The 27,262-nt window shown below is 48.2% G+C and overlaps 2 protein-coding genes and 1 long non-coding RNA gene across 10 annotated transcripts in view; 2 read left to right on the forward strand and 1 right to left on the reverse strand.

Annotated features, from left to right (window-relative positions):
• The window catches only part of LOC125758208 (uncharacterized), a 400,853-nt gene extending 376,269 nt beyond the window's left edge, over positions 1-24,584 (reverse strand). For both annotated transcript variants that reach the window (XR_007415976.1, XR_007415975.1), the window contains exon 1: positions 24,463-24,584. This is a non-coding gene — a long non-coding RNA (uncharacterized LOC125758208). The remainder of the gene's footprint in view (positions 1-24,462) is intronic.
• The window catches only part of LOC119390683 (gastrula zinc finger protein XlCGF57.1), a 250,221-nt gene extending 223,130 nt beyond the window's left edge, over positions 1-27,091 (forward strand). For 7 of the 8 annotated variants that reach the window (XM_049415108.1, XM_049415111.1, XM_049415106.1 and 4 more), the window contains one exon: positions 24,344-27,091. In XM_049415108.1, the coding sequence (XP_049271065.1) occupies positions 24,344-25,755 (1,412 nt within the window). In that variant the 3' untranslated portion in view covers positions 25,756-27,091. The remainder of the gene's footprint in view (positions 1-24,343) is intronic. The other variant, XM_049415109.1, reaches the window with a different exon arrangement.
• Positions 1-27,262, forward strand: part of LOC119390670 (gastrula zinc finger protein XlCGF8.2DB) — an 807,836-nt gene that overhangs the window by 491,465 nt on the left and 289,109 nt on the right.

Below are 27,262 nucleotides of genomic sequence, written 5' to 3' on the forward strand. Positions count from 1 at the left end.
GAGACAGGACGACGCGCTTCTAGCAACTGAAGCTTTAATCAAAAAGCGAAAGAAGATATACACACACATTACAAAAAACAAGAAAAAAAAATTTTTTTCTTGTTTTTTGTAATGTGTGTGTATATCTTCTTTCGCTTTTTGATTAAAGCTTCAGTTGCTAGAAGCGCGTCGTCCTGTCTCCTTCCTACCTGTCCGTTGTGGTTTTTTTCGCGCCTTTTAAAGATAAGGCCCTCTAATCGCGACGCCACGAACCGATGACATGAGGCAGCGACCCGACAACGTGACGCCACGATTAGATGCTGTGTCATTACAACTGAACACCGCAACATCGCCCAACTTCGAGACTTTCACCCGACATAGCCGTGATCGGTCCAAGCGACACACCGCACATTTGATCATTCATCAATCTCGAAGTCGGACGCCAAGTGCCGCCTTACAGGTTATGATCGACCGATGTCAAGTAACCGTGCTTGTAGACACTGGTGCTGATTACTCAGTGATGAGCAGACCATTTTCGGCGCACCTAAGGAAAGTCAGAACTGCATGGGACGGACCGCGAATTCGCATGGCTGGAGGGCACCTCGTAACGCCCACTGGAAGGTGCATTGCGTGAGTCACTCTTTGCGGTAATGCGTACCCAGTGAACTTTGACATCCTGCAACAGTGCTCGTGTGGCGTCATCCTTGGGATAGACTTCGTGACTGAAAATGGTGCAGTGACCGTCCTGAAAACGAGGTCTTTGACGCTTACCAGTGACCAGGCCATATCATCGGAAAGCACCAACTACCAACGTGCCGCCCTCACAATCCTTGAGGATGAAGTGACCACCCGCTTCGTACAAGCCTCCTCGCATCCTTTGAAACGGAAGAAAAAGCAGCCGGAATCGCGATCGTCGAAACGAATGTGGAGTTGCTTTTTGATAGGCAAGTTTGTGTCGCACGTGGCGTGGTCCAATTACATAGGGGCCAAGCAGACATCGTCATCACGAACTTCAGTTCCAAGCACAGGCACTTAAATAAAGGCATGACAGTCCAGTCCGTCCAGTCGCCTGGCTTGCTGGAGTCTACGGCTAAAGGAGTTTGATGTCACAGTAGTCTATAAGTCGGGGAGAAAACATTCCGAAGCAGACTGTCTGACAAGAGCACCTGTAGACCCTGCTCTGCCTGACATTGACGACGACCATTTTCGCAGGCTGATAACTGCTAGTAACTTCGCAGACAACCAATGCCCCGATTCCGAACTATGCAGCGTCATTGACTTTTTGGAGGGTAACACCAATTCACCGCCCAAGACATACAGGCGTGCCATCTCGTCGCTGTGCCTCCGCAATGGCATACTCTGGAAGAACTTCACACCAAATCGATCATCATACCTCCTAGTCGTGCCAGACAATCTGCGGCAAGAGATTTTGCAAGCGTCTCAGGACGAGCCTACCGCCGGACATCTAGGATTCGCTCGTACTTTATTGAGAATCCGGGAAAAATACTACTCGCCGCGTCTGAACGTCGACATTGCTCTGTATGTAAGAACCTGCCTGCCATGACTATCAGCGCTGTAAGACTCCACCTGCTAGGCTGGCTGGAATACTGCAGCCTATCGACCCTCCAACGAAGCACTTTCAGCAAATCGGGATGGACCTGCTTGGCCCTTTCCTGACATCGTCTAATGCGAACAACTGGATAGTAGAGGCAACGGACTACCTGACACGCTACGCCGAAACAAAGGCGTTATCAGGAAGTCCACTGGTGGTCGCAAGATTCTGTGTGAGCAACATCGTTCTCCATCGTGGCACACAGAGGTCCTCATTACCGACAGGGGAACGGCGTTCACTTCAGAGCTCATGCAACAGATACTGCATTTCAGCCACACATCTCATCGCTGAAATACCGCCTACCACCCCCAGACAAACGGCCTGACGGAGCGTTTCAACAAGACGCTTGCCGATATGCTCGCCATGTACATGAACGTCGAGCACAACACATGGGACGAAGTTCTCCCCTACGTTACGTTCGCGTGTACTACGATGCAGCAAGAGACAACGCATATGACCCCTTTCGAACTTGTCTATGGCCGAGAAGCCACCACTACGCTGGACGCCATGCTACCAGACGTCAACGACGAGAATATCAACGAAGATGTTGCCGGCTTCCTACACCGTGCCGAGGAAGCCCGCCACCTTGCCAGAACACTCATCAAGAGGCAACAACAGACCGATGCCCGGCATTACAATTTGCGACACCGGGAACGAGGCTTCGCACCTGGTGATCGTGTAATGGTGTAGACACCAGTTCGCCGTCGTGGTCTCAGTGAGCAGCTCCACCGTCACTACTTTGGCCCCTACAAGATCACACAGCGCCTTGGGCCGCTCACGTACGAACTTGTTCCCGTTCGGGTGACGCAATCTCAAAGACGTCGAGCATGCCCCGAAGTAGTCCACGTCGTGCGCATGATAAAGATTTTTCAGCGTTAGCAGACTCTTGGGCCATCTTTCGTGTTGTGTGTGCTTTACAGCGAAAGCTGTTGTGAGATCACAACAAGGGCCGTTTTTGGCGCCGTAGTTGTCTGCCGCCGCCGCCGGTGTCCGTAACCACTATTGCTCGAAATAAGAAAAAAATTCCAGGATGGAACGAGGTTCGAACGTGGGCCCTCTGCGTGGGAGCCCAGTATTATACCTCAGAGCCATGCCGGTGCTTGAAACTGCTTTGCAAAAAGACCCTATACAGGCTTCATGTCAGGAAGGAACCACATTAACATATGTAATGTAGCATGGTAGAAGAGTAAAATAACAACCAAGTGTAACACAACGCGAATTCTGTAACCAGGCGTCACACAATGTGAATTGCGCAACAAGTAGCTTGTTGAATGCTTCCAACCCATTACAAAGGGCTCTGCCATAATTACAGTCGACGTCCGATTTCCCGGACCCTCAAGGGACCGCGAAAACGTCCGGAAAATCGGGCAGTCCGGAAAAACGAATGCATGTGAAAACGCACCTTTTTGGTTGGTATTTTTCGCTGACAGAGAGGGTCACGGCCGGAGTACAATTCCCATTGCAATTCAGCCAATGCATTGTTTAGGTGGCTCTGAAAAGAGCCGTTTATAAAAAAAAAAAGATACGACGTGGCCGGCGCTACCTCATAGGTCAGCACTTGGGCGCAAAGAAGTCGCTTATTTTCTTTTGCACGGCGTTCCGCTTGCCCGCGATCATGTCTGCCTCAATTTCAGTCAACGTCATGTTGCCGCTGTACACCGATGACAGTGTCATCAGTGCTCGCGTCAACTCCGAGCTCGTTGGCTGTGTAGGAGCTGGCTCTTTGTTCTCGGTGTCGGAGTCGTCGGAATCCTCCGTAACTTGACGAATGATTTCGTCATCGGTCAGCTCCGCACATAACTCGAGGTCTTTGTCAGCGTCGGCGAACCCCTCAAAGGTTATCCCGGCTGGAATCGACACGCCGGCAGCGCGCAGATCGTCGAAGGCAACGTTCGCGGATGGCAGTTCGTCACACATGCTGTCCACTTGGGGCGAGACGACCGCCTCGGTGTCGAGTCTGAAGCCCGCGTGGCGAAAACAGTTCCGCAGAGTCTCTTACGTAACCGCCTTCCACGATTCCGCTAGCATGCCGACAGCAGACCTGAGGTCAACAGCGTAGCTTTTCCCGCTGTCGGAGCATAGCACCATGCGACTGAGCACGCGTGATTTGTAATGATGCTTCAAGTTACGAATCACGCCTTGGTCCATCGGCTGCAGGATTGCTGTGGTGTTCGGCGGCAGAAATTCAATCTGTACAGCCTTTAGGTCCTTGATGTGGCCATGCACAGCGCAGTTATCCACAAACAGCAGTACTCTTCGATTTTGCTGCTGGAACCTTCTGTCCAGCTTGCGCACGTACGCTTCGAATAGCTGCTGCGTTACCCACGCCTTCTTGTTAGCTTCATAGAAAACAGGCAGAGTTACTGCCCCCTTGAAACATCTTTGATGCTTCGACTTGCCTATTACTAGTAACGGAAGCTTCTCGCTGCCTGACATGTTGCTTCCAACGAGGACAGTGAGCCGCTCCTTGCTGTGCTTGCCGCCATGGCAGGGGTCACCAGCAAATGCAAGCGTTTTCTCTGGCAGCAGCTTGTAAAACAGTCCAGTTTCATCGCAGTTGAAAATATTGTTACGGGGAGAAAAGGCGTGGTGGAAACTCATTAGGTAGAAACTGCTGAAGCAAGGACTGCAGCTTTCCATCCCGATATTCGGCGACAACGGAATCGTCGACGGCGCCGCTTTCTCCGCACATCTTCTTGAACTTCAAGTCATTGCGGCTCTTGAAATTGCGAAGCCATCCATCGCTGAACTTGAAGTTCTTCACGTTCATCTGAAGCGCGAAAACCTCCGCCTTCTGCTTCAGGATGTCGCCTGACACCGGGATTTTCTTAGCGATCATGGCACTGAGCCACACGAGCAGCGCTTCCTCGAGCTGCGGGTAAACATCCTGACTCGCATTCTTCTTTCCAGCCCCGGTTGATTTGGCAGCCACTTCCAAGATCTTCGCCTTGTTTTTGATGAAGTCCGAAACAGTTTGCTTCGAAATTCCGAACTCCCTCCCCACCTCTGTCTGCGACCGACCGCTTTGGACTTGTTTAATGATGGCGGCTTTCTTCTCCATCGTGAGCTACGAGGGGGCTTTGTGCGCTTCGAAGGCACGGACGAAGACAAAGGAGCAGTCGGTGCCATCGCTGTAAACGGCGAATCCGCTCGACGAAATGCACAGCACGAAACAGCTAGGAACTCGGTGGATGCTGAAGGTCAGGAAACGTGATCACTGAAGATAGCGTGCAGCAGCAAACGATCAACCGCAGACACGACCGCAGAGCTGACAAAACAACACGTGAACGAACACAGTGAGGTTTGGCTTGGCTAAGCTACGGCTGGCAACGGATTGACACGTGCAGTTTCGAGGTTACGGCAGCCGCGGCGCGGTGCGGTGGTGCTGCTGGCCACACCTGCGATGCGAGTATGGTGGGTTCGAGGATATGAAAACAACCAAAATGGCGGCGTCGGTGGTGACTTTGGGTCGGCGGTTAACAGTAAAAAGTCCAGGAAATCAGATGGCGAAGGCTATAAGCGTCCGGAATTTCGGACTATTTAATACAATGACTCTATGGGGAACTTGACGGCGCCACAGATGAGTCCGGGAAATCAGGCATGTCCGGAATTTCGGGCGTTCGGGAAATCGGACGTCAGCTGTATTCATCGTCATTATCCACAGCATCAACAAAGTGCACGTAATACCTTACAGGTGTTTAGCAGGTACCACAGTTCTGTGCAGAATGACGAAAAATTGCATAGGGGCTGCTTCCCTACTTCACAAAAATTATGATTTATAGCGTAGTGGGTTCCTCGCAAGTGCACTTCTATTGTTTGCCAAGGAAGCCCATAAGGCTCCCATGATCCATTTCCTCAGGGTCTCAATAAAAATTAATTCCCTCTCTCTATCTCTTTCTCACGTTAGCGTATGTCATAAAGCATGGTGGGAGAGTGAAATAACGACCGGGCATCACACAATGCGAATTACATAACTAGTGGGTAATTTAAAGCTTCCAACTCATTACAAGATGCTTAGTCATAATTCTTCGTCATCAGCCGTCGCATCAAGAAACTGCACATAATGCCTCGCTTCTCCGCAGAATGACTAGTAATGTCCTGATGGGTGCTTCCCAATTTCACAAAAATCATGATTTGTGGTGTAGTGGGTACGTTGCTGGTGTAGTGGGTACGTTGCTGGTGTAGTTGTATTAGTAGCCACAAGAGAGTTTATAACGGGCTCTAGAAATGCTGCTCTTTGAGCTTTCACTGTGACGGTGCTGCGCTTTGTGCGCAGGCCTGGCATTTTCTTTTTCTTTTTTTTTCGCTGCTTCTTTGCAAGCGTCACATTTATTTTGTATCTTTTTCTTTTGTAGCATCGGGACGATGTTCTTTCGTGGGGGAGCACTGCCACGTGCGTTTATATTGGTGGCCGCTTCTTTGCACAGCAACTTATCTACAGTGGCACATCGTTTGTGCGTCGCTCCGTCGCTCGCGCACTGGGCATGCATTTGATAAAGGAGCGGGACCACATTATTGGCTGATGTGCGCAATGTGGCGCATTCGTGTCCGAGTGTTTGGCATCGTGCGGTTATAAGAGACTGCATCAGCGAGAGTACGGGCATTCCTTGTGCCAACGTTGACCACACATGTCACTTCGCTGCTGCCGAATATTTTTTTGATGGAAGTTTTCTTATGGGCACAAGTTCACACGAATAAAGTTTATTTGTGTGTTTTTTTAAAGTCGCTTCGTCTCCGTGCTTACGGACAAACACCATCACCTCAACGTGAGAATATCGCTAAACAAACTGCCAGCGCTCAAGTGCTATGCACACCAGTCTGTGCATTGCAGGCATCGCGAACCAAGCGAAACGCCAACAGCCCTGCTATGACAAGTGAAGCCAGCCACAGTGCACGTGCCAGCCCTGCATGCGCACGAGCTCCGACCTAGGAGCCAGCGCACGTGACGGAGCCATAACTAGTAAGGTTAGAGGGCAGTGGCTCGTGATATCGACAGACTCCGTGTTCGCTCTCTTTCGGCCTCGTACGCTCTATCGGTTTTGCTGACGACAGCCAACAATGGCAACGCCACTCAATGCTGAAACAGGCACCTAAGAGCTGCACTCTAACACTTTCTGTAACGTATACTGGGTCCCCCGTGACTGGGGCTGTCCGCATATGGCAATACGTGCCTTGTGTTTAAGAAAGCTTGTATTTGGATGGTACAATCGAACCCCCCAATAATGGAATTCTGGGGAAGCGAATTGTGTTCGTTCTCGTGAGAATGCTGCTGTTGCAGAAGTAGTGAATTACTTCGTGCAACCAAAATTTATCTAGAGAAGTCATTGATCTTTGCTTTCAAATTCCTTTTCGATATTCGCCTTTTTTTCTTCCTTTCGCATCTTTGGCAGTGGTCCTGACTTTGCCTGAAGCGTCAAAAGCTTGCGCTTTTTAATCGGAGGCGCCGTCTTTCCGAAAGGTCAAACAACACGGCACGTAAGCAAAGTGTAGGGGATGTCGGCGCGCACACGGACGGACGCCAAGCAGTCTACAGAATGTCTGTCGGTATCACATCAGATTTGTGGGTGTTGTCTCTTGAACTGCCATGTCCCGAAGTAGCTGCCAAAATAGGCGTTAGCAAAAAACTGGTCTCAGTGAAGAAAAGAAGGCTTGCTGCTATCAATCATCATCATCATCTGACCGAATGTGAAGAGCAATGGTCGCACCAATGCTATTTGGCAGAAACGTATGAGCCCGACTTGTTGAATGAGCGGTGCTGCAATTTTCGAACTTCTTGGTTTCCATCTAGCTCATGGGTCAAAGAATATCTTGCGGCTCATGCCTGAAATTTTTGTTCTTGCGGGAGTTCTCTCTAAAATCTCTTCGTCGTCGACAGGGGGCAAATGCATTGAACTTTATGGATGTTCACCGGGGATGCCAGAATTTTTACGTTGCAGTGAGGATTTCGTTGTTAAAAGAGTGGTTACAGAAAATTTGTGAACCTCTTTTTTTTCTCTTAATCAATGGCTACTGACTCGCTAATAGCCGCAACAAAAGTCATTTGCCCCAGCGCGAAACGAATGTTTAATTATATGCTCGTATGTTACGACCGGAGGCAGTTTGGATTTTGAAGAGCACTCGGTGGCCCCGTGACGTAGTCGGCCTACTCGTTAACAAAAACTATCACGTGACCGCGAGAGCCAGTGACGTCACTGGCCAGCTTCTGCCATGTTGTCAGCGCTGTTGTTTCGTCTGCTGTGTTGAGCATGGTGTTGAGCGTTGCGAGTGCTTGTTTCCTCTATCGTCAAACTATGTTGCTTATCTAGTGCGGTGATGGACGAAAGAGCTAGGAGGAGTGTAAAAATCAGCCAAAAAAGCTCGATTCAATTTGCGAATCTCGCCGGTAGCTGCGATTTTGTTCTTGTTGTCGTCTGAGGCAACATTTTCCATGAGGCTTGGAGTAGCTGCAGCATTAGATGTACTGGAACATTTTTGCTCCGATCGTTTGTAAAGTAGCAGGTTGAGAAGTGACGAAGGAAGCAGTGAAATCACAACATTGGTGCTCTGTAAGTTACAGACCACCAATGTTGTGATTTCACTGTAACAGTGTTTATGCGTAATGCAAGTGACATAATGTACTCTTTACTGACTCGTATTTATATCGGGCAACGCCGCATTCTCAAGGCATACCAATCCCACGTACGCACGTCGAAGGGCTGAAGCAGTTATCTGTCCACTACACATTATGGTCCTGACAGTAGAGAGCTTTAGTAAGTCTTTAGATTTCCTAACGTTGGCGCACACCTAGTTACCAGAGCTGTTGACGGCTGCAGCAGTAGCAGCAGCTGCAGAGCCCATAGCGACATCTTGTGGCGTTTTGTCCAGCTACAATAAATTTTTTTCAGTTTTTTCCGTTGCGTTGCTGTTCTTATCGAGAAAAAACAGCAATGAGAATACTGTGGGTTGCTAATTATCTCACTGCTAATGCTTTACACAGAGTCAGTAAGCGGGTAAGTTGCTGCAATGTTATTTTGTAGGTATCTGGTTAAGCTATGCATCATCAGGTGTCGCTACCAGCGTTGTCTGTCTTGTACACACCTCCAATAACCCGGCCAGAGCTCGAGACGTACGTTGTTTACAAAAAGGCCCCACTCGATGTTATCACTGCTTTTTGCTTCTATTTCCGATTCGGCACTTTCACAAACTTCAATACTCAATTAAAATACTTTATAGGCTGTATTTGTGGCTGATATTGTACAGATGGCACCTATATTCACAATTAGTGTGACTGAACAGTCAAATTATGTCCGAAGTTTTGTGTCACCACTCCTTTAAGGGTTTTCGTTATTTAGGGGTTCAACTGTACCACACTTCATCAATCCTGTCAACGCCATGTCACATGGCGCTATTCACAAACTCCTGCATCTTTCCCATTTTCTCATAACAATACTAACGCCTTTAGTTTGTCCACAAACTTCTTAGCATTAGCATTTTACCCGATATCAGCAGCCACAAACTTGAACTTGAGCAGCTTGTACAGTTCGTGCCATGTGGTGGTAGAGTGCGCAAGTAGGCGATCACAAACGAACAAGGGTATTCTATTTTATCGATGAGGAATGGTGATTTTCGTTTGCTTCCAGTTGTGTCCAAATAGCAGCTCTCACTGTCCAACTGCTCTGAGGAGCTTGTGCACGTGGCACGGGGAGTCACAGACATGGTTCGGCTGGTTCGGCTTCGTCACCTTCTAGCTGAGCGTCTGCTCTTCGCAGCTTTCACAGTTTTCATACTTCATGCTTGTTGGACTGAGTATTTGCTAGTTGGACCGATTATAACCGGTATTCATAATCTGTGCTGGTTGGACCGTGCCGAGTATTTCTGCTATCAGGCCCGTGAGAGGAGCCTCTTAAAAAAACATAGAAGCACAATTACTTTAACAGTGTAAAAAAAATCGTCTGAGTTGGCCTTTGAGGCGAGGTAAATCCCTGAGGTTAGAGCCAAGTATCTGTTCTGGAGCAAGATCCTGAATTTCTGTGCTTTTTCTCTCAGCAGAAACTCATTAATTGGCCTCTTGTGTACAAGTTTCTTTTGTTCCTTTCTCATGTTAGAGTGTGGACACAGTATGAAGTCTATTTCATTTTTAGTGTCACCATTGGTTCTCCTCCATGACCGGTTTCGGTAGAAGATATTCGAGATCCGTAAATTATTGCATTCTGAAAACTCTACTAATAACTCCCCTCTGGTATTTCTAGAACCGATGTCATATTCCCCCCTCGGCTCTAACTGAGTAGTCTGACCTTAGTGTTGGTGCAATGAACGATAATCGGACAAGTATCATTACAGAGTGTGCAATATAATTCAGAGGTGTGGTCGTTAAGACAGGGCACTGGCGACCTCTCGGAGGAGACAACACACCTGAATAATAAACTTCAAAGCAGGAAAGCCTGAAATCCAAAAGACAAAGTAAATCTGGCAGAGCTTTTGCAGTTAACCAATAGGTGTACTGCAGCCGACATAAGATGGTTTGATATGGAGAAAATTCAACATGCTTTAAAGAGCAGACGAAGCCTAAAAGCTACGAAGAGAAAATGGGGCACAGGCAAAAACCAGCTGTACGCACTAAGGGACAAGGAAGGCAACATCACTATGAATATCAATAAGGTCATTAAAGTAGCTGAAGAATTGCGCAGAATTCTAGAGTAAAGAAAGCCTTGGAGGGTACACAAACAGGTAAAGCCGCTAGTAGACAGTTTTGAAAATAGCTTTTGAAAAACGGTGGACAGATTCTGCTAGAAAAAACTCACTACCCTTTATAGAAAGTATTTATTGATTGTGAGAGGGTATCAGAATTTTGAAAGAATGCTAACGTCATCTTAATTCAGAAAAAAAGGGACGTCAAGTACTTAAAGAACACAGGCCAAGCAGCTTACAAAGGCAATAGCTTATAGAATTGGGACCTCTTAAAATTCAACCGATAGGACCAAGCGGGATTTTGTACAGGCTACTCAATCATAAACCATATTCACGCTATCAATCATGCGATAGAGAAATGTGCCGAATATAGCCCACCCCTGTTTACCTTAATAGGTTATGAGAAAGAATTTGATTCGATCGAAGTCTCAGCAGTCATGAGGACACTATGGGATCAGGGCGTCGACTAACATATAAAAATACTAGAAGAAATCAACAGAGGCTCCACAGCCACCATAGTCCTCCATAAATAAGGTGTATTGAAGAAGACAGTAAGGCAGGCAGACCTGATCTCTGCAGTGCTCTTCACTGCGTGTTTACAGGAGGTTATCGGGGCCTTAGATATGGAGCATCTCAGGGCTATGAGCTAACCTGAGATTAGCTGATGAAATTGCCTTTACGAGTAACTCAGGGAATGAATTCTAAATCATGATTACTGAATTGGACTAGGAAAGTAGAAGAGTAATTCTGAAAATTAATGTGACGAAAAATAATGTTGAACAGTTTCAAAAGAGAACTGCGCTTTGCATTAGGTAGCAAGGCAATGGAAGTGGTAAAGGAGTGCGTCTACTTAGGACAGCTTGTGACCGCAGAGCCAAACCGTGAGACTGAAGTATCTAGAAGAATAAGAATGGGGTGGAACACATTCGACAATCTTTCCCAAATCATGAATGGTAGTTTAGTAATGTCCCTCAAGAAAAATGTTTTTGACAGCTGCTACTTACTGGTATGTACCTACAGAGCAGAAACCTGGAGGCTTAAAAAAATTACACCATCTCCCGCTAAAGGGGACCACGAGGTGATGCGGAGCCGGAGCACTTGCACGATCGCGTTCTGTTGGCGTTCGTTCGGCATGCTACCGACCTCGCGTCGTGGAACGCGAAGAGGAAGGCTACGCTCGTCGTGTCTTCCCTCTAGCCTTGCCGTTAATTCCCACTGGGCGAGCAGGGAACGCGGTCGTCAGGTGCGCGAAGGGGGGGTGTAGGAGAGGGGCGAGAGTTGGGGGAGGGGACGCGCATGCGCTGGCGCTCATTGCGGCGTTGCGCAGGAGAGGGACACACCATCTCCTGCTAAAGGGGACGATGCGAAGCAGCGTTTCGGCATGTTGAGCCCGTGTTTCAGTGTGGGAGAGGAGAGAGGAGTGGAGAAAGAAAGGGGAGTGCAGAGAGAGAGAAATGGGAGAGGGGAGTGGTGAGGAGGTGTGTGGAGAGGGTTCGCGCATGCGCAGTGAGGGTGGTGATGCCGCACACCAGCACCGCCACCACCACCGGTTTGAGTTCCGCGATAAGATGCTTCGCATCTAAAAGACGGTTCAACTAAAATTGAGGACACCGCAGCCAGCCTTCAGGGACATCTTAGTGGAAATCAAGCAGAAGAAATGGTCAAGGCATGTAGCGCGTAGGCAAGATAACCACTGGTCATTAAGAGGAGCGTACTGGATTCCAAGAGAAGGCAAATGCATGAGCGGAAGGCAGAAAGTTTGGTGGGCAGGTGAGATGAAGTAGTTTGCGGCAATAAGCTGACCACAGCAAGCGCAGAGCCCAGGGCCGGGTTGATTGACGAAACAGGGAAGAGACCTTTGCCTTGCAATGGGCACAGTCAGGATGATGATGAGGATGATCACGATGAAATTTCTTGGAATCATTCTCTCATTTTCTAGCCTTGCTGGGAGAGCAAAGCCTGACTAGAGGGAGAGCGTGGGTAAAGCATAGTGGATGACAGGGACGCCTAGTGTAGTGAGTTGAGCCTGGTAAAGAAACCCTAGCAACGTGGACAAGGTGAAGCTGGGTACAGAGGAGGAGAGCAAAAAACGAAGCTATTCCAGGAGCAGAGCAGGTAATTAAGTGAGGGTGCTTCGCTGAACGCTGGCTTGAGTCGCTCGACCACGATTGTATCGCGTGACCCATTCATGTCGACAGTTGGCAGGTCGGCACTCCAACATACGGAACGAGTCGAGGTAGTGTGGTTGAAGCTGGGCACGCACAGGGCCGTGCCGCACAAACACATGTCGCTCTTTTTAGGTCCTGAGCGATGTACGCTGCACGTGGCTGGCTGCATGTAGGCTGTGGGCAAATGCGTTGAACGACCTCGCGCGGCTGGTCGATGTATTCAGTGGCTGTTATCTTGGTGGCACCCGGGCATTGTACAGGATGTGGAAGTAGTTAACAAGATCCGATGCAGTGACCATATAATGGTAAGATCTAGAATTCAACTAGACGTGAGGAAGGAACGGCAGAAACTGATACGCAAGAAGCCGATTAATGAACGAGCTCTGAGAGGGAAAGTACAGGAATTCAGAGTTTCACTTGGAATTCTTGGAAGAATGCCAACATCATCTTGATCCATAAGAAAGGGGACGTCAAGGACCGGAAAAATTACAGGCCCATAAGCCTACTGTCCGTTGTCTACAAGCTATTTACAAAAGTAATTGCTAACAGAATTAATACGATATTAGAGTTCAATCAACCAAGGGACCAGGCAGGATTTCGTACAGGCTTCTCAACAATAGACCATATTCATACTATCAATCAGGTGATAGAGAAATGCACGGAATACAACCAACCCCTATACATAGCCTTCATAGATTACGAGAAGGCATTTGATTCAGTGGAGACATCAGCAGTCATGCAGGCACTGCGGAATCAGGGCATTGACGAAGCCTATATAAACATAATGGAAGAAATCTACAGCGGATCCACAGCCACTATAGTCCTCCATAAAGAAAGCGACAGAATCCCAATAAAGAAGGGCGTACGGCAGGGAGACACGGTCTCTCCAATGTTATTCATCGTGTGTTTACAGGAGGTTTTCAGGCCCCTAGATTGGGAAGAGTAAGGGATAAGAGTTAATGGAGAGTATCTCAGTAACCTACGGTGCGCTGATGATATTGCATTGATCAGTGATTCCACTCCTGCGCCAACTGCGCCAGAGTGCGCCAAATTGTATTTACTGCGCCATCCTGATAATATCGACGAAAATTGCGCCAAACTGCGCCAAAGTCTCGCGTTTGGGGCCGTCTATCACTGGCAATGGCACCGCCGGCGCGTCAGAACATGTGCAGCTTGATCTTGGGGCTGCCAAAGTCGCAACCATGGACCATGAATTATTCTGCTGAATAAAGAGCGCTCGCGCGTGCGTCCCGAGTAAGCCACGATGACATGCACGGTGCCGACGTAGCTTCTGTTCTACAAGTCGTCTCGACAGCAAAACGTGCTCTCCGCAGAGGCTTGTGACGTCTAGGCCTATCGGTAGCGAGAAAGTGCGACGGCGATTCATCGATGGACGTCGTCTGTTCCAGAAACGCTGCTGATAGCTCGTTTCAAGCGTCGCATGGCACGCAAGGAAAGCAATGTTCGGTAATAACTACATGCGTGCCGCTAAAATATCTGTCACTTCTGTTTCTGGACATCGCGCAATGAAACCTGGGATCACTAGGAGTAGATATATATGGAAAAATATCGAATTTTCCTTGCTTCGCGTTTATAAAAGGAAGAGCACGCGAACGGCGGGAACGCGTTGACACTTTTCCTCAGATATACTTTATCCATGGATCTTCATCCAGAAGGGCCTTTTCGTAATACCTTCCACCAGCACATCCGAGTTTGTAATCACTCTGCGGTAAATACCCCCTAAAAGGCCCTGCCCTTTCGAGCTCACATGCTAGGGTTCCAATTCGAATTTTTGCTTGCTTTTTAAAAATGTAATCTCATTAATAAAAGCATATCTCATGGTCGGAGCAGCCGCAAATGCGCAGCTGTCAGTAGCGGGCCCGTCGCTCACGGCCCACAGTGAAGCGGCTACGCCATGTTACACGTCCGCCCCTCGCTTTCAATGGTCAATAGCTGATGGTTAAAAAAATCTCAGTTATGAATGCGATACCAACAAATTGTATAGTTAAACGAGGTCTAGCTGCTAACTCTTTTGGATCCGATCTCGCGTAACTCAACAAAACGCTGGTTTAAGGGAACATGGCCGCTCCAGGAACCGAAGCGTTTTCGTGCTCCGAGTTCTCTAAACACGAAGTAAGCGTTAGGAGCACAGCAAGTTTATGAACAGTCTCCTGATGCCTTGAGAAAGCGATGTGAGGGTGATCAACTGGGCGTGTTGGTATTGCATGATTCGGAATATTAGGCGCGAAGTGGACACGGACGGATAGGGAGACACACATATATTTCTAGTACATTGGGCTCTTCACTGAATGTTTCTTCAAACCCATGTGCCACAGAAAGGCGCCCGTGTGTGTGTCTCCCTATCCGTCCGTGTCCACTTCGCGCCTAATATTCCGATTCTTGAGATAGTGCGCGCGATTGCGCCCTTCGAACGATGCGGTCCCCTCCCTCCACCCCCCCCCCCCCGCGCGCTCCCCTGGCGTCTCTTCGTGCTCCTTAGGAAAGACGGGCGGGGCGTTTCCTCACTGTTTGATGAGCACTCGACGGCAGGCCCGCACGCGGGAAGATGTTATCTCATGCGCTCCCCGTGCGACGGAGACAGACGGCCGGCTAGTTTAATCTCCACTTCAGCCGCGTTCATCGCCAGCGCTCGCAAGCTAGAGTGCGCGTGGTGATGTTATTAATTTGAACTTTATACAGAAAATTATGGCAACGGCAATGGCAAAAATCCGCCGAGAGTGTCGATATCATTGCTATCATAATAAAAATTAAAAAAAATTGAGGAGCCATTTCACTCTGTGAAGTGGATGGTAAGCGAAGCTGTTTCGTGCATGGCCCAGAGGTGACATGGTGGAGGCCAGTTTGGTATGTAAGGCCAGGTTGTTAACGGCCAGGCTGTTAACGTTCATTCCGCAATATTAATGCAAAAGCCTTAGATGCTTTATGAAACACGAAAATTGACCGTCGGCGGCGTCAATCGATTGACGCAAAAAATAATCATCATGTGATGGCGTCATCATCACGTCATATATCGTCAAAACTTGTGACGTCATCATGGCGTCATATATCGTGACGTCATGTGATGACATCATCACATGACATAGTCACTTTACACTGCTTCCGTGATCGGCGCACCAATCATGGAGCTAGCGCAAAACCAGGTGAGGTGCAGAAAGCTTGCAGAGAGGGAGGGGGAGGATCTACCCGTCGATCGAGAAGAAAAAGAACCTGGCTTTTGCCTTGGAGTTTTCTTAGGGGAATGCATTAGGGACAGTGTGGCTCTTTGGCCATGAGGCACTGCTGTACATTGCGGCGTTTGTCTACCACGTCTGCTGATAACCACGCAGATGTATTTAGAGTGTTATTTCAAAAAATGCAATTTTATTGATCCGGTATTCTGTTTATTTGTTAGTGTTGAAAACAATCGCCGAAGAGGTTAATCCAGAACACTCAACTGCATGAGCCCTTATTTTTTCATTAGCGTGTGAAGTATGGAGTTCTCCTGAGATGATTTTTTCCATGAGATTTTCAATGAATCGAAATATTTCTAGCCTTCCTAAGAGCCCCATAACAATATTCAGGGGCTTGAATGTTAATGCAATATGCTTCTGTAGTGCACTCCAGGATGTAAAATTTGCTGCTCCAGAGTGCTCCCAGATGCAAAATTATCTGCTCCAAAGTGCTCCAAGATGAATTTTTTTGCTGCTCCATAGTGCTCCAAAACGGAAATTTTGCTGCTCCAAAAATTGCTCCAGATCGGAAGTCCTCGGTAGCATCACTGATTGATGAGTAACGCGGGAGACGAATTACAGCTTTTGATTACTGAACTGGATACGGAAAGTAGAAGAGTAGGTCTGAAAATTAATATGCATAAAACTAAAATAGTGTGGAACAATCTTGGCAGACAACAGCGCTTTGCAATAGGTGGCGATACACTGAAAGTTGTAAAGGAGTACGTCTACTTAGGACAGGTAGTAACCGCGGAGCCGAACCATGAGAGTGAAATAACTAGAAGAATAAGGATGGGATGGGGCTCATTCAGCAAGCATTATCAAATCATGAAGGGCAATCTACCACTATCCCTCAAGAGGAAGGTATATAACAGCTACATCTTACCGGTACTTACCTACGGAGCAGAAACCTGGAGACTTACAAAGAGGGTTCAACTTAAATTGAGGACGACGCAGCGAGTGATGGAAAGGAAAATGATAGGTGTAACCTTAAGAGACAGGAAGAGAGCAGAGTGGGTCAGGGAACAAACGGGGGTTAAGGACATCATAGTTGAAATCAAGAAGAAATGGATATGGGCCAGGCACGTAGCACGTCGGCAGGATAACCGGTGGTCATTAAGGGTAACTGACTGGATTCCAAGGGATGGCAAACGCGTGAGGGGGAGACAGAAAATTAGGTGGGTAGATGAGATTAAGAAGTTTGTAGGTATAACGTGGCAGCAGAGAGCACAGGACTGGGTTGATTGGCGGAACATGGGAGAGGCCTTTGCCCTGCAGTGGGCGTAGACAGGCTGATGATGATGATGATGATCTTGGTGGCGCTGCCGCTTTCTTCGAAGAAATCGGCAGGCAGGCGAAGCGAGGTGCAAAGGGGTTTGTGGTTCTGTGTGTTCGTTTTGTCTTTTCGCACTACATGATAATAATTTGCCGTAAACAAGCTCGGAAGTGCAACAGGAGAGGTCCTTTTTGAAGGAAAATCTAATTCCAAATAGGTCAACCCGCTTGTCAGGGCAACTGTGCACCGTGAATGCTGCCTTAAGATGACGATGGAATCTCTCGACGAGGCCGTTTGTTTGCGGATGGTATGACGCTATTCATAGGAATGAAATACCAAGAAGTTTCAGAAGCTCCGAAAAGAGGAAAGATTCGAACTGGCGAACTTGGTCATATACAATGGTTGTTGGACAGCTAAAACGGGATATCCAGTTGGAAACAAAGGCTGCTGCGACTGTAGCTGCAGACATGTTGGGCATAGGAGTCACTTCGGGCCAGCGGGTGAAACGATCGACACAGGTGGGAAGATAAGCGATAGCCTTGACACGATGGTAGTGGGTCAATGATGTTGATATGCACAATGGCGAAATGTTCGTCGGGTTGCAAGAAAGGCTTTGACGGGGGAACAGGGTACTGTTGAACTTTGGCCTGCTGACAAGATGCATACTCACGTACCCAGTCCCTGATGTTGACGTTCATGCCCGGCCAGACAAAGCATGAAGAAATAAGCTTTTGGGAAGCACGATTTCCGGAGTGAGAAAGGCTGTGATAGGCATTGAATATTTTCATCCGGAAAGGGCTGGTTAGGAATGGTCTCGGTGTGCCTGTGGAGGTGTTGCAAATGTTTGGCACATCTTCCAATGTCACTGCTTCAAGCTGAAGTGATGTGGACGCTTTGCATACGTGTTGAAGCTCGGTGTCGTTTGGTTGGGCTGTAGCCAGACCTTGGAGGTTGCACGGAAATGATGCTGAGGTAGAGCTTTTGGAGCGACTACGCGTGATGGCATCCACGTGACTGAGGGCGTCAGGTGGAGCGTTGTCAACACCGCTGATGTGGCGTATGTCATTTGAGAACTTCGAGATGAAGGCCAGGTGGTGCACCTCGCGTGGTGTTGACAACGCTCCACTAGAGCAGCCTTGAGAGTGCTTTGTGGTGTAGCAGAGGGTGGTCCTGAAAGCGCGTCGGATACCTCTTCGGCAGCGGCAGGTGACAGCACCGAAACAATGAGATGGTACTTCCGTTGTTCAGCACAAATTGTGACTCTGCTTGCAGGAACCAGATTGAAGGGTTGCGGTCCCAGTAAGGTGGGAGTCAGAGAGACACCGCAGAGACGTCCTGATCAGTCGTGCCGGTAGCTTTCGTGTTGGGGTGCATCTTGTTGCATTGCATGGCTCTACAATACTTCGGCAGTGCTGCGAATTATGTCCGGGGCACCACTTTGTAGAGCCGGGTTGTACGAGAAGGACACATCTTCTCAGTAACAATGTCTAGTTTATTCTGCCAAACAAGAGAGAGGAAAGTGGAGCAACTGCACACAGTGCACCAGAAGTGGCAGGAGTGAAAGACAGAGGAAAGCCGTAAAGGGAGAAAGAATAGGGAGCTCGCGGTCCAGCACCAACCCGAGGCATCCTGCAGAGCTTCTATGACCGCGGGGGTATGCGACGGTGGCCGCGTTGCTACCGGTCGGACGCCTTCCTTTTGGTTACGATAATCTCGACAGAGGAAAGCTGCGGTGCCGACGTGACTAGTCACCTCAACATCAATCGCCAGTGAGAACAACCTAAGCGGGCAAGGCTCCTCAGTCTACTGTCATCCTTTAGTGACTGTTTTGCCACTACCTCGAAGGTCTAGCAGACACCTCTAACGTAGCCCAACGTCCAACCTGTGCGCCAACACGCTTACCACATGTCACAAAAAGAACAGGATGCCATTCGTCACCAAGTTAAACAAATGCTCGATGACGACGTACTTCAACCATTGACAAGTCCTTGGGCGTCACCTGTTGTGTTGGTTAAGAAAAAAGATGGTTCACTACGATTCTGTGTAGACTACCATAAACTGAACAAGATCACGACAAAAGATGTATATCCTCTTCCTTGCATCGATCACTCCTTGGATCTCTGCGTCGTGCTGTCATGAGTAAGAAAGAGCCCTTCGCAAGAAAGAAGACGATGAAATGTTCGAAACGGTGCAAGCACGCTCACCATAGCGTGGAGAAGCCGGAGGCGCGTGACCCGAGCTGTGATCGGGACGCAAGGAACGACGCGCTGGCATTGTCTACGTGGACTTGCCAGGAGAAGGTTATCTCGCCAGCAAGCGCACTGGCAACGGGAGCGGCAGGAGTGCGACTCGGCAGCCTGTGACGCGGACGTCCTGAGAGGTGGCCGGAGACCTCGACCCGGTTCGAGTGAGGCTGCTCGGGATGTAGCAACCGCGCGCAGCCATCACTGACGTTCCTGGCGCAAGCCCCCGTCGAAGCAAGCCGCCGAAGACAGTCCCCAGTGGGCCACGTCGGCTCTTAGCACCGGGCATCAACAACCGCCGCTAGGCCTAATCTCGGAGGCCTCCGCCACGTCAGCGACGACGTCATGTGATGACGACGACGGATGACGATTCGGCAGCGGCAAGGAAGGCGATGGTCGTCAACACCGTCTAAATCACCGAATGGGACACGACGCGACCAATCCCGGACATTGACGGGAAGTATCAGCAGGACGAAGTAAAGTCAGCCCTTTCATCCTGAAGGTTAACCCGAACCATGAGCAGCACTAAGGCCTTAGTTTAACTAGGACGGTTTTGTTAGTAGTGCGGCTGGTTCGTAGGTTTAGTTTGAATTTGCAGTTTTTGGAATTTGTTTTGTATATTATTTGTATTTCTTGAGTGCTGTGCGTGTGTTCATTAAATGTCTTTTTTGCCGTTAACAGAGTCCTGTTTGAATCCATCGTTCGCAACCACCTGAATTCGTGACACGTGCCCATTACTTCTGTTCAATGGATCTCCGTAGGGGGTATTGGCAGATTGAAGTAGACGAATGGGACTGAGGAAAAACGGTGTTTATAACACCTGACGGTATCTACGAATTTAAAGTCCTCCTTTTTGGACTGTGCTCCGCTCCAGCCACATTCCAGCGAATGATGGACCCAGTTTTGTGTGACCTCAAGTGGCGTCTTGTTTGGTGTATTTAGATGACGTAGTCGTTTTTTCCAAGACGTTTGAACAGCACATTGAGCGGCTTGAGGCGCAGTTCTTCTGGTCATTTGCACCGCCAGCCTGTCTCTGAAGCTGGAAAAGTGTCACATTGAATACGAGGAGCTTAAATTCCTTGGCTATATTGAGAGCAGTAGCGGTGTTCGACCCAACCCTGAAAAGGCCATAGCAGTTCCTTTGTTCCTGATACTGAAGACAAAGCATAATGTACGCAGCTTTCTGGGCCTTTGTGCGTATTACTGCTCTCATGTGCCAAATTTTTCGAAGATCATCGAACCTCTGCAACAACTCGTCAAAAACGACATTGCCTGCGTCTGGGGTCCAGAACAATCAGACGCTTTCCGCTACCTTCAACAACGCCTACAAACGCCACTTATCCTTGGTCAATTTGACACAGAAGTACTCACTGATGCTAGCAACCTTGGCCTCTGAGCCGTTCTCGTGCAATATCAAGATGGTGTGGAACGCGTTATTGCCTACGCTAGCCACACATTGTCATCTGCGGAGAAAAACTACTCAACGACTGAAAAAGAATGTCTGGGGTCGCGTATGAACTACTAGTATGAAATTCAGGCCATATCTGTACAGACGCCCCTTCCGAATCGTCGGTGACCCCCACTCTCTCTGCTGGCTGGTGAATCTTAAAGATCTTTCGGGTTGTCTCGCAAGATGGTGCCTTCAGTTACAGGAATTTGATATTATGACAATAGTTTACAAGTCTGGCCAGAAACACATCGACGCCGACTGTCTTTCCCATGCACTTGTCGAGACCACTACAGAAGAGAATGACGAAGACTTCAGTTGCCTTTCTATTCTAACATCCTTGAACTTGGCTCAGCAGCAACGCGACGACTTAAAACTGCAACCACTGATCGAGTACCTTGAGAGATGTTGCTGACAACCCCCACGTCAGTTTGCGCATGACTTTTCATCTTTCTGTCTACGCAACGGCGTCCTCTACAAGCGCAACTTTCATCCTACGAAAACTGTTTACCTCCTAGTCGTTCCTGCTGCTCTCCGCAACGACATTTTGCGTGCATGCCATGACGAACCATCGTCGGGGATCTAGGCTTCGTGCGTACTCAGGCGAGGATTAAGTAGAAATACTACTGGCGGAAACTTACAAAAACTGTCAGGCATTACATCAATGCTTGCACAGCTTGCCAACACTGCAAAAATCCACCGATGAAACCTGCTGCTCTGCTTCAGCCTGTACGACCCCCTCACGCACCTTTTGCTCAGGTCGGGATGGATTTACTCGGCACGTTTCCGAAACCTTCAGCTGATAACCGCCGGATTCTTGTCGCCACCGACTACTTGTCTAGATACTGTGAAACACAAGCCGTTCAGCGAGAGACTGCTTCCGATGTGCCCAATTTTTTTCTCAATATACCATCGTTCTCCGCCACGGTGCCCCTGCTGTCCTCATCACAGGTCGTGGTACTGCATTTATGACACAGTTGCTCCGAGATATCCTGCGGCTGAGTGGTACGACACGGCGAACAGCAACTGGCATACCACCTGCAGACCAGTGGGTTAACAAAACGCCTTAACGAAACGATTCCAGATATGCTTTTGATGTATCTCGCCAAGGAACACAACAATTGGGACGAAATCCTCCCATATGTCACATTTGCCTACAACACTACTCTTCAGGAAACCGCCCGCTTTGCTCCTTTTAGTCTGGGTTACGGCTGCGACATCACCACGATGCTTGACATCATGCTGCAACCAACTCCGCTGGACGCGACTACCCTGGATACAGACGTATTTGTTAAGCGTGCCAAAGAAGCCCGGAACCTTGCGCATTTGGTCACGGCAAAATCAAGATGCTCGCCATCCAACACCCATCACAGAACTGTAACGTACAAGCCTGGCGACCTAGTCTGGGTTTGAACCCCTTATACGTCAGCAAGGGTGCTCAAAGAAATTGTTATGCCGATACTTTGGGCCCTATAGAGTTCTTCATCGCCTCAGTGAAGTTAACTACAAAGTTGTCCCAGCAGACACATCGCACCACTCCCGTAGACTACGCTCCTCGGATGTTGTTCATGTCTCCAGGATGAAGCTGTACGTACCATTCGCGATGACTGCAAGTCACAAACTTTGTGGTGCAGAGCGTGCCTTCAGGACCAATGTGCATTTCTTTGTCATTTCTTTTATCTCGTCCTTGTCCTGTGCAACAGACAAAAACATTTTTTTGCCTAAGCTTTCGCTGTTATCCAGAGCATCGGCATCAATACGATGTTTTCTTTTTTTTGTGGGGAGAGGGTAATGCCGCGCTCTAGTGGTGGCAGAAGAAGAGAGCGAAGAAATTAGTGGCTGTTGTGGCCGAAATAAACAGCTGTTCGCTTCAAGTTCTCTGTTTGTTGTTTCCCCTCTTGACAATATAGTGGTTTTGGGATGTTAAACCCCAGTTATTATACTACTGACTATACTGACTAGTCGCTTTTGCCACTGTTAGTCTATATTACCATTGAAATTGGAAAAATAGTGGATTTCATCGCAACATTTAAATCTGAATCATCAACGTGAGGAAATTTTATTCTTTTACAAAGCACTGATTCAGACAAGTAATTTAATATGCATCTTTTCGTTTTACGTTTGTGTCTGCAGTGCTGAGAGAAACAGTTTTGCAGATAAGTTGCTGCAATGCTCAGTAGTGGCACTTTGATTTAACACTGTAATACCCCTGTCACATCGCAAATATAATGTCATATACAGCTAATCTCATTCGTTTGTAATGCCATTTGTTTGCTGTCACATGGGGAAACTAATGCCATTCGACGAAAATGACATTTCCTGTCAAATGAATTCCCGAAACGCATTCGCATTCGATTTCGGACCGAATGCGTAGTCTCGACGCCAGAGACCTTTTAGGGAGATAACTGTTGACTTATGTATGCGTATCTTTTGTAATTCGTAAATATCTTATTCTTTACTAGATTAACTTATTACTGGTTTGATGACGTAACAGCACGCACGAAAGTTTCTAAAAGAAAGCTACTCTCAACTACAGCGGCTGGACGCCAGCCATGTTTCATTGGTGCTCTCTTGTTGCCCGTATCGCGGGTGTTGATCGTCCGATTGCACGCGTTTTGGTGATAAAGGTGGTGACTACACGAATTAGCTGCAGCCGGAGTGCCAGTCGGGCTCCCACGCTTTAGTTCACTGTACCAATGCCCGGTCATATCGTCGGCCATGTTGGTTTTCGTTCTTGGCTTGACTTCGTTTGTGTCGTACAGCTGTGGCAAGTTGTGTAAAATGGCTGCGTTTATATTCTTCTAGCAGGTTTTTAGTGATAGAAAATTATTTTTGAGGATACACGCATGTGAGATGCAAGTTTTAATAGATTTTTATTTCTCCCAACTTCACGGCTCAGGAGGGCTAAGGTCATGGTCATCATTTTAAAATGATATTTGTTTTCGTCATGTGACAGCAGGCAGGTAAAATGACATTAAGTTGACCTAATGTGATTTGTTGTAAATGACATTAGATTTGCCGTGTGACAGGGGTTTAAGTTGTAAATAGTAATTTGAAAGTGTCTGTAAATGGCTGCAACATTATCTGGTCATTACGCGACTTTGCATTCCCTGGTATCAAATGCTTTCATTGAAGCAGTATAGACAAATTAGTGTGATATGTGTAAACTGTGGCAGTAATATAAAGGAACAGTTCGTTGTGTAATACACGTTATGTGCTTGGTAATTCTGACCACGTTGATGCATTGTAACCTTTATAAGTGTATTTTTTTCTTTTGCTTGCTTCATGTGTTCAAATATGAAGTGGTTCTATTGCTGTGTAGTATTCTATGGACATTTTTATGGGTTCTATGGGTTCTGCAAACAGAAGTACAGTAAGTACATTAGTGGTTTAGTGTTCGTTGGTGCACATTCTAACATTTTATACTCTTTCGATATAGCATCGGAATGGCATCTAAATCAGATTCTAATTTTTTGGCACTTGGTGTTGGCATGTGTTAAGCATAAAGTTTATGTGCAGCAAAGGGGGAATTTTTGCAAAACTTGCTGTATTGGTGCACTGTTGCCATAACAGTAGCTTTGGTTTGTGTGAGACAAGGTGATCGTCCACTTCACTTACATGTGGAGCAACCCTTGTATATTGCCTGCTGCTCTAGTCTAGTTCCATGTAGTGTATGAAACATAATATGCCTTGCTTTTGTGCACTCTCGATGGCTTTGCAGGCTCCTTGTCTTTTGCGTCCTTGGAACGGTCCTCTTCCTTGGCATGCGTACGAGGCCGACTCCAGTCCTGCCAGCAGTGCACCTATGTGACCCTGGACAAATCGACTATGAAGAGACACCTTCGGAAACACATGGGCGAGCCCCCCTTACAGTGCCACTTGTGTCCAGCTGCATTCACTCAGAAGTCCAAGCTGGTGGCTCACGTGCGCACTCACACAGGAGTGCGTCCCTTCTCCTGTGTGCACTGCAATGCGTCCTTTGCGCAGAAAAACAGCCTGGTGAGACACATGTACACGCACACTGGAGAGCGTCCATTTTCCTGTGGCCGCTGCAGTGCATCCTTTATGCGACGAAACGACCTCAAGAGACACATCCGTAGTATCCACAAAGGAGAGCGCCCTTTCTCCTGTGTCCACTGCAATGCGTTCTTTGCGCACAAAAACAGCCTCGTGAGACACATCCGCATGCACACAGGAGAGCGTCCCTTCTCCTGCGTCCACTGCAATGCGTCCTTTGTGCGGAAACACTGCCTTGTGACACACATCCGCATGCACACAGGAGAGCAGCCCTTTTCCTGCACCCGCTGCAATGCATCCTTTGGGCAGAGAAAGAGCCTCGTGAGTCACATGTACACGCACACTGGAGAGCGTCCATTTTCTTGTGTCCACTGCAGTGCATCCTTTGTCCAGCAAAATGACCTCAAGAGACACATCCGTAGTATCCACACAAAAGAGCGCCCCTTCTCCTGTGTCCACTGCAATGCGTCCTTTGCGCACAAAAACGGCCTCATGAGACACATCCGCACGCACACAGGAGAGCGGCCCTTTTCCTGTTCCCAATGCAATGCGTCTTTTGGACAGAGAAAGAGCCTCATGAGACATATGTACACGCACACTGGAGAGCGTCCATTTTCTTGTGTCCACTGCAGTGCATCCTTTGTGCAACAAAACGACCTCAAGAGACACATCCGTAGTATCCACACAAAAGAGCGCCCCTTCTCCTGTGTCCACTGCAATGCGTCCTTTGCGCACAAAAACAACCTCGTGAGACACATCCGCACGCACACAGGAGAGCGGCCCTTTTCCTGTGTCCACTGCAGTGCATCCTTTATGCAGCAAAACGACCTCAATAGACACATCCGTACTATCCACACCGAAGAGCGCCCCTTCTCCTGTGTCCACTGCAGCGCATCCTTTGTGCAGAAAGACCGTCTCGTGAGACACATTCGTATTCACACAGGAGAGCGGCCCTTTTCCTGTGTCCACTGCAGTGCATCCTTTGCGGAGAAAGGCGGTCTCGTGAGACACATCCGTATCCACACAGGAGAACGGCCCTTTTCCTGTGTCCACTGCGGTGCATGCTTTACGCAGAAAGACCGTCTCATGAGACACATCCGTATCCACACAGGGTAGTGTCCATTTTCCTGTGTCCACTACAATGTATCTTTTTCACAAAAACATGACCTCACAAACGATAGGCCTCATCATCATGGAAACGAGAAGCGATAAATGTGAGGGGCATACAGGCTTGCCTTGAAAGGCCATTAGACAACCCTGAGGTCTAAAATTTGTAATGTAAAAATAACAGCATGTGTACAACATGAACATGCTGCTACAAAATTTTTGTAAGTGCTGTATACAGTAGGTTACATGGTATAGAGCAACCTGCTTCGGCTGGTTTTGGTTTCTCGCTCAGCCTTCCAACTCTCAGCGAACAGGTGTAGGTGTAGCTCACTGTCAGGACTACACCAACTTCGATAACGTAGCGTGATGTCAGAGATTTCGTCAGCGGTGCTCAGCCAATCACCAAGCAAGAATTCCTCTATGTGTCCTTTGTTTCAGAATGGCTTCATCAAGAAGTGCGATGTGAGGAGTGCAAGGTGCTGTTGAGGTATACAAATATGCCACCGCGCATGCGCACCTTCTCTAGCGGTAAATTCATGAAGCGCCTATTCATCTCCTAGACTTTCATTTTGGATATATCAGTTGTGCTGGTAGTCCCAGCCCTGATCAAAATGCCAGAGGGCAGCGCAGGAAAACAGAAATGTGGACTGCGCAGCCAAAACTGCAACTCCGCAAGGCCAAGGCGCTGTTTCATAGTGCAGAGGACCAGTTGACAAAGTAGGTGCTAGGTAAGACTGACTGTGGACACTATTACGTCACTTTGTGTGAGAAGAGGACTGGGCTGGCACTGGAGAGGGCTATGGGAATTTTTTTTTTTTTTCGAAGTGGTGTATCAGTGCGCATAGGCGTATCTACCGGGGGGGGGGGGTGCAATGGGGCGCTGCCCCCCCCCCCCCAACTGAGGAATGTTAGGGGGGCAGAGCCCCGCCACTTTCGACAGAGGTTATTGTGGGCTGCAGACTGGGAAACTAACAAGTGAGGCAAAGTTTTGCTTGAAAGCAGCAATAATGTAATTATGTAATAAAATTTGTCCTACGATTCTGCTATGATGATTGTCCTCCGTGTGTCATGACCAGTCATGATAATGCATTGTAGGCTCTCTGCAGTGCGGGCTGCCTATCCTACGCTTTTGCGCCTTGCTCTCGAGCATTGCAGAGAAGGCTATCGCTCAGCTGGGGCTCTATAACATTACAGCAGTCCGTCATGATTTTATTTTGTTCTGCCTGGCCTGGAGTTTAAGTAATCGGTGATGCAAATACGGGTGGGAACAAGTAAGCATTCTACAGTCCGATCAAACGGTCTCCTTTTTCAGGAAATTTAGTTTTTTTTTTCAAACCGAATAACATCGCCATCCATTCCTTCATATCCAAGCTGCTGTGAGTTGATGAGTGTGCAGAAGTGTCGAGTATTTTAGTTGTGCCGATCCAGGAGAGCTAAAAAATATTCCCACTTTAGTCTCAGATTAGCCTGCTTCACAAGTTGCTTACCATATGGTAGCCTGCAGCGATCGCGGCGG

This window comes from Rhipicephalus sanguineus, chromosome 4, assembly GCF_013339695.2.
Source record: "Rhipicephalus sanguineus isolate Rsan-2018 chromosome 4, BIME_Rsan_1.4, whole genome shotgun sequence".
Lineage (NCBI taxonomy): Eukaryota > Metazoa > Arthropoda > Arachnida > Ixodida > Ixodidae > Rhipicephalus > Rhipicephalus sanguineus.